The 7,951-nt window shown below is 52.6% G+C and overlaps 1 protein-coding gene across 1 annotated transcript in view; it reads right to left on the bottom strand.

The window, feature by feature from the left end:
- The window catches only part of Mymk (myomaker, myoblast fusion factor), a 9,997-nt gene extending 4,845 nt beyond the window's left edge, over positions 1-5,152 (bottom strand). Inside the window, exons 1-2 of the mRNA XM_005346219.2 lie at positions 5,018-5,152; positions 297-411 (exon numbers count right to left, since the gene is read on the bottom strand). Coding sequence (XP_005346276.1) covers positions 297-411; positions 5,018-5,152 — 250 coding nt within the window. The remainder of the gene's footprint in view (positions 1-296; positions 412-5,017) is intronic.
- Positions 5,153-7,951: the final 2,799 nt, after the last annotated feature.

Here is a 7,951-nt window from a genome sequence, read left to right as displayed (position 1 = left end):
TTTTGTTTTGTTTTTTGAGACAGGGTTTCTCTGTGGTTTTGGAGCCTGTCCTGGAACTAGCTCTTGTAGACCAGGCTGGTCTCGAACTCACAGAGAAGGTGCTTATTACAGGAATCGCTGAAGGATTAGAAAAAGCGAGACTGTAGGCAGCTAAGAAATGTGTGTGCTTCTTTTAGTAGATTAAGTCGCTGGCTTTGCAAAGCAGAAAGGAGGGAGAGGATCTCAGAGATGGGCTGGGCTCTGGCTGGTCTTGGGGACTGGCTCCCACCCACTGGCAGAGATAGCTAGCTACTCACCCATTAGTGAGACCCACATGCTCAGCGCCGTCCCATAGATGCTGAAGTACTCCAGGATGTCGCGGCGCATGAAGCACAGCATAGACAAGCCTGGTCCTTCGCAGGCATGGGAGAACTGCAGGGAAAGCACACGAGGTCAGCAGGCCGTGAGCATCAGTGGTGGGCGAGAGTTGGTCCCAAGCCACAGACCCGTAACTTGCTGCGAGACCTTAGTGGCTCTGTGTGTCAGGGCACACAATTGGATACTCCCCCTAGCTAGGTGAGTCCTTGAGGCCTGGAAGTAAATATCACTTTCAGACTCTCTTACCACTGGCCCAAAGCTGGTAGTCACACAGATGAAGCCTGCTAAGGAGAGGACCCTACAGCACCACACACACACACACACACACACACACACACACACACACACACACACACACACCCCTTTTGCCCCTGGGCTGATGTGAAAGTGCACACGTGTTCCTGCATCAATCTTTGGATTTGAGCTTTTAATCTTGGACCCCTGTCCCTTCAAAAAGGAGGAGGACCTTAGACTCCCCAAAACAGACGCTGATTCCTGCCACTCTCTTTTCTGCACCTCTCTCCGATACTCTAGCAGGCATGTTCATGACGTGTAGCTGAACAGATTTGCTCTAAAGCAAAAGGCCCTATATGAAGTATTTCCAAGCAGTCAATTTATTTCTTACAGAAGACCTCTCTCTCTCTCTCTCTCTCTCTCTCTCTCTCTCTCTCTCTCTCTCTCTCTCCTCTTCCTTCACATTTCATCATTTTAAGTAATATTTAATTACATGACATAATTATTTTGACAAGTGCGACTGGCCCAAACAAGCCCGGGAGCCAACACAATCAGCTCTTGGTTGAGCCCAGCTCAGCAGGAGGGAGCAGGCAAGCTGGAAAACAGCTCTTGTCTGGAGGCAGCAGGGACACCACAGGGGGCTGGGGACCCTGGGTGATGGATGTGTCAGGCAAGCACGGTGGGGCCCGCCTTAGAAGCTTAGAGACCTCCTGCTGATTGCAGTTGCACGTGGACTGTCAGTCAATTGAGAGCATCCAGGGGAAGGGAGGGAGGCGGTGGTCCAGGTTCTGTGTTGGGTCAGCCTCACCCAGAGCTTTGATGCTGCCTTGAGCTTGGGTACTGCACCTTTTTAAAAGGGCACTGGGGAAGAGGAGGTTAACCTACTAGGTGTGAGCTCTATTTAGCTCAGGGGAGGACAAGCTTCAGGTGGGGCCAGATCGAGGCTCTTGAGCAGAAGAGGAAAGGAACTCAGCTCTGGGAGGGGCTCCTGCTCTTCCAGCTCCTTACAAAGCCGCATCACTCAACCTGAGCCCACCTTCTGTAACATCTGTGCACCCTTTTGTTGTATAGCCCCCACCCCCCACCCCCCGGGAACAAGTAAAACTCTCTCGCTGTGAGATTCTGAAACATCGGTAACTTTCCCCATGAGGAACAGAAGAGCCTCACTAGACTGGATCTCAGCGTAGTGTGCTTGCCTGTGGGAGGGCCAGAGTTTTTCCAGCAGGGGATCTCACTGTCCTCAGGTCCTGAGGTTCTTTTGGGCTCTGTGTGACTGTGAATTTCCCTGGGGCACCTCCTGCCCAAGGAGTCAAGGCAGTGATGGGTACACTCCCTCCCCAGAGGGCAGGTGGATTTGGCCCAACCCAGGCTGGGCTAGGACATAACTGGGTGTGGCAGGAGCTCCAACCCCGCTGTTCACCCAGCAGATCTAGCCGAGGGGTGCAAGCAAGAGGCTGGTCTCTCGGGGTCTCCTCTGTCCAATGGAGTGAGAGCAGCTGTTCTGCAGGGCTGGCAAGGAGACCCTGATGATAACTGCATAGCATGGCGCCCCACAGAGGGGCTTGCAAGGCGACCCTGATGATAATTGCATAACATAGCACCCCACGAGGGAATGCTTCTCCTGGGAAATGCTGTTCAAAGTTTGCCTTTGCAAATCAAACTTTCACCCAACCCAAAACCAAGTTGATTTGTGCTTTGAGGTCAGTTAGCACGCTGCACTCACTCACAGTGAGAATGAACTCACCTCTGGAAAAAACAGTGCAATCAACCTTTGAATTTCTAGCGTCACCGAGTCCTACAGGCTCAGGTGAACGTATGAACTTTGATTGTTCTATATTCTCTATTTCTCCTTTGGGATTCTTTTACACCCCTGACTCAGAGCAATGTATATTTGTGTGAGATGTGGTGACCAGGGCTAAGACCATGTGTTAAAGTCAGCAAAGCATTGAAAACAGCCCCCAGCCCCCAAAAAGCACATTGAAAGCAACATGTGGGTATAGGCTGATACTATCTAATTGTGGCTTTGTGTGCTGTTGAGTCAATAGGCTCAGGGAAACAGCTGTCTCCCTTGTGAGACTCCAGGGAAGATTAAGACTCAAATCCTTCATTCTTTTTAGCATATTTGCTGTGCTGTTCAGCATACGGAGATGACGCTGCTGTCCAAGATTCCTAGATTAGAACCTGCTTTTAGACTCGATGGCTATAAAATTAGGACAGGAGAGAGCAGGACTCTTTGGAATAAATCAGGCCCACTCTTGGGTAACTGACACCAAGAGCCATCCTTGTATTCTGCATCAGCATACCACACAACTGGTGGTTGCCATGGAGGGTCCTGGAGGAGCCACGTGGAAGGCAGAACTCTGGGAGGCACAGACTGTGGCTTTGAGGCCAGGGGACATTTGTCATAGAAGACAGCTGGCCCTGCCACTCTGGGTGGGGTGGGGCAGGGTGGGCCTCTGAGGCTGGCACAGAAGCAGCTGTAGGCCAGCCCAAGCCCAGGCAGGCAGGGTGACTTAACCGGAGCCTGTGAGTTTCTGGGCTGTATCTAATGTGGGCCTTGGCCACAAGAACCTGGTTTCTGTCCCTGACCTTGGGTCTCGTCTTGGCTCTGACCTTGACTGACCAGGGTCTCGTGAGGAACAAGTGACATTTTGTGGGAAAGTACTGTAGGTAGACCAGGATCTCAGTGGTACTCATGGTGACATTGGTGGCCCAGCTTCTCTGAAACTTTCCTCTTACATCAAATGTAAATCACTACCTTAGGCTCATGAGTGATGGTTGAGCCCCTCCTCACCCTGGTTGCTGTGGCGTGTCATGGTCTAATATCCTCCCCTCCTGAAGCGAACTCAGAACCCTAGAGCTTCCAATTGCCTTGGAGAAACTCACTGCTGGGACCACCACAACCAGGAGGTAGACATGTGCCAACCCCTCTCTGAATGCTGTCAGCCCAGAAGTGCTGGCGGCTTCTCCCTCCGCTAGACAGTCACTCTGGCTTACTCAGGATATCGAGTGATGTGTGAACACACGTGTGTGTGCTCGTGGCCTCACTCACTAAGTATACCAGCTAAGTATGCTCACACACTCCAGGCTCTTGCCTACTGAGACCCTGCTGCTGGGAGAGGTGGACCTAGAGACCGGACACTATTTTCCAAAGCTTTGTCTACCTTAAGGAGGAGACTAACAGGCTGCTTGCCAACCCTGGGCACGTATCCTACCAACGTGTGGGCCACACACCACACAAACTCCTGAGGGATGGGTGTGATAGAGAGAAACAGAGGCTATGGAGCAGTGAGGGAGATGGCGTGGCCCCTGCTGAGGACAGCAGTGAGGACCAGTGTGAGGGTCCTCAGAAGGACTCCCGGGCATAGTGATGGGGGGAGCTTTAAGAGAGAGGATAGATGGGTAGGTGAATGGACAGGGACAGATGGTTGGTAGACAGATAATAGAGTGATGATAGATAGATAGATAGATAGATAGATAGATAGATAGATAGATAGAGAATAGGTATATTAGAACAACAAGACAAATGATAAATAAATAGATGGTAGATAATTATACAATTAGATAGATGGCAGATTAGATAGACAGAAGCAAGTTAGACAGGTAGATAAAGCCAGAGAGACGCAGAGGGTAAGGAGAAGAAACGGGAGGAGGGCAGACCAGGGAGAAGAGGAGGAGGGTGAACTCCATGGGGGTGTAATTCTAGTTATCAAAAGAGCAGGATACAGACCCAGAGAAAGGAGAGACAGAGGGGGAGAGAAAACTAGACATTGGACTAGTGAGAGAAATGGAGGGAGAGAGACAGACACATGGTGGGTGAGGAGAAGCAGAGGCCCTGACACCAGGTTTCAGAGAAGCTGGCCAGTGCCAGACGTGCCCCTGAAAACAAGAGACTCACTCCAGGACGTTAGCAGAGAACAGCGGGGAGAGGGAACTGAGAAGCAGCCAGTCAGACACGTTAACAGGATGAAAGAGAAAGGACTCAGAGAGAGAGGCTGGTCCTTCTCAATGGAGGAACTTCTGATTCTGGAGTTAGATCACCCAGGTCCTCTATCTTCCCTCAACCTAGTGGATCCATTGCTAAGCTTGCTCACTCACCCCTTATTCTCCCTGGCTCAGCAGCTCCGGGACAAAGTTGGTAGAGAGGAGGGTGCGGGGAGCCCAAGAAGAAGCAGCCTGCAAAGGTTTTCCTCAACTGACACAGGGCCATCAGTCACATGTCAGCCGCTCCCCTCTCCCAAATTCCTGGCACAGATGGGTAAACTGAGGTCCATAGAGGAAGACAGACACCAGAAAACCCCTCTTTCCAGTCAACAGGATACCCCCACCCATACCTTTCTCTTCCAAATCCTCTTTCTCCATCACCTGGCACAAGACAATGGTATCGACCCTGCCTGTGAGGTCTTCCTTCTAGGCTCCCACTTACCACCACGAAGAACATGGTGAAGAGATAGACCATGGCCTCCATGTAAAACCGCCTCTTGGCCGCGATGCTCACGGTGGGGAGGAAGGCCAGGCTGCTGAGCGTAGGTAGGAGCAGTTTGGCTACAACTGCCCCCATGGACCAGGAGGAAGGTACCGGCTGGGGAGAAGGTGGTGAAGGCCTTCCCGGTCTCCAGGGCAGGGAGAAAAGGAGTCCACTTCCTCGCTTCTTCAGCGGCCCTGACTGCAGCTGTGGCAGCGCCCACAAGGAGGGCTTAAGTGCCCCAAGGCAGCATGTGTCCAGTGACACATGGAGACGGTCCAACAGCTGATGCCCCGCACCATGTGGCCTGCACTTGCCTCGGATTCTCCCTCCCCTCTCTCTCTTCCTCTTCCCCCGCCCCCCCCCTCATTCCCTCAATGAAGTTGTATTTCTTCCCTTAGAGGTAAGACTCCCAGGGCAGGGGAGACCCTCCACCTTCTCGTTCTTGTCCATCCAGGTCTTTGTCCTAGGATGAACAGGTCAAGCGTGCTGCTATTTGGGTCACATGTCAAAGGGGGTATAGGAGGTGAGAAAACTTAAAACTTAACCAATTCTCTTCAAAGGACCAGCAGATAAGCTTCCCGGCTTACCGGCCCATGGGCTCCGTTTCACTCAACCACTTACCCACCGCCTTCTCTGTTTAGTTACATTGTTTCTTACCTTAAGCAAGCAGAGAGAACCTTCTCAGTTCGAAAACTGTTGTCTGTTCTTGAAGCTCTCCTGCCCTCTTTTAACAACAGCTCCTTGGCCTGACTTCAGGAAATCACCTTCTCCTGTTGCAAAATGTCTTAGAGGAACTGTCTGGCAGGGACCCCCTCAACCCCCAGCCAAGGAACAACGGGTGTGTGGTCTGAGCTTCTCAGGCCAGCTCTTTCTCAGGTTTATTTGTGATCAGCTTCTTTTGCTATTTGTGCACAGGGTTTAATCCCATAGGCTGAAGGGTTCTGGCAGGTGCACACACCTGTGGGATACTCAGTGTTCACTCTCGGGGCTCCTGGACAGGACATTCCTTTATGACCTTTCTGGCAAGCTACTCCCTGCTCCCTAACAGAGGCAGCCACCCCTGTTGATTTCTGCCTGGGCCTGACTTCATAGAACTTAAGAGTGGATCGCATAGTGTGTGTTCTTCAGGGTTTGGCTCCTGTACAATGACCCTGAGATCTGTCCATGCTGTTCTGCTCCAGTTCCTTTGGTGGCTGGATGGGCCAGAAGGCTACCCCCTACTTCCCTCGCCCTGGTACCTAGACCTTGGGGTATAACAGGCTCAAGTACCAATACACCCTTAGTGGGCTTTTCTAGGAGAGGTTGTAGGCTTCCTGTCTCTGTGAGGCTTGGCTGCTCCACCCCTACTCAACTGCCAACTCCCACATCCCTTTCTGGAAGCCCCTTGTCTGATGTTGTCTGAGATCCATTTCTCCTGCTCACAATGAAATATCTAACTTGAGACACACCTGGCCCTGACATTCTGCTTAAGGCTTTTCCAAGGTTCTCTCAGTCCCCGGAGGAAGCTTAACTCTTCAAAGAGATCCCAAGCTGCCCATATCCATACCTAGACGAGCACCCCAGCCCTTGCACGTGCTAGGCTCTCCTGTCAGATACAGTGTCTCCCCCAGCTTCTGCTTCCTGTCCCTTGTTCCAGCTAAGGCCTGGTTCACTCCCAGCCTGGACAGTGTGTCTGAGGTGAAGACTTCTGTGATTGACAGATAGTGAGCCAAGAGATTCCTTCGCTCTTCTTCTACCCCTCCCCCAACCCCACAGCCTTCCTATCCTGGCCCTCACCACTCTCTCTGATGGAGATGCTGGTGTTGAACTGCTTGGGTCTTGAGCAGGGGATCTGTCTACCTGGCTCTCTGCCATAGCCCCTTCAAGCCCAACCTAGTATTTGTGGGTCTTCAACAAATACCAGAGAAATGAATGGCTGTTAAAAGAATGAATGAAAATCCAGGGAGGCGGGGCTGATTTCAGTCTGGGGCCAGTTCCCTTTCCAAATGGGAAAACCAGTCCCTGCTATATGAACACTGGTGATGGGGGCTGGGGCGCTTCATGGTTGCCCCCGAGCAACTCAGGTGGGGTCTCCCATGCCTGCCACTTCTCCCCTCAGTGGTTCACAGTTCTAACTCAGCCTCAGCTCCCTGCAGGAGTTCAAAGGGGGAGAAGGAATAGGCAAGATGTCACGGCCTTGGGGAGGTGGCAAGGAGCACATGCCCCGGAGCCATAAACCCCAGAAGCAGGAAAACATTCCACAGCTGTGTGTGTGTGAGCGCGCACATGTGTGGGTATGTGCACGAGTCTGTGTGTTGCAGCTATGAACTCCAAGCCAGGCTGTAAGCTTCAGGAAGAGAGAGAGGGGTGGGGTGGGGGGCGGGAAGGAGAAAGAAGTGGAGCTGTACAGATGCTATAGCCATTAAAGAGGAAGGTGCTGAGGAGAAGATGTTTCAAAGCAGGGAGACAGGTGGCTGGGCCTGGGTGCTGCCCCCCGAGGGGGTGGACGTGTGTGGCACCCATCCCAGCCTGGCTGCCTGGCCACAGACCAGCTGACTCTGGAGAAGGCATCCAGTCTTGAACAGGACTGAAATGACCCTTGGGTCTCTCTGGAGCAGAGGAAGTGATTTGCCTGGGGCCTGGGGTTGAGGTAAGTAGAATGGCAAGTCAGGAAGGTGTCCTGGGAGGAGGCGTTCCCCTGGAGACCGAGGGAAGGGGTCAAGGGTCCACCTGGGTAGGCTCAAGGCCAACAGAGCCAGCTACCCTGGTCCTTCCCACCTTCGACGCCCCGCCCGCCAGCTCCCTATCTGCTCTGTGCTTTAGCCCAGCAGACCCCAACAGCTGTGCCATCAAACCACCAGCGTTCTTCAGAACACAGCCTGGCTCAGAGTGTGGCTGTTTGCCCATGGCCCT

Source organism: Microtus ochrogaster, chromosome 4, assembly GCF_000317375.1.
Source record: "Microtus ochrogaster isolate Prairie Vole_2 chromosome 4, MicOch1.0, whole genome shotgun sequence".
Classification (NCBI taxonomy): domain Eukaryota; kingdom Metazoa; phylum Chordata; class Mammalia; order Rodentia; family Cricetidae; genus Microtus; species Microtus ochrogaster.
Note: the sequence above shows the minus strand (reverse complement) of the source record. Positions and strands in the feature narration are given on the sequence as shown.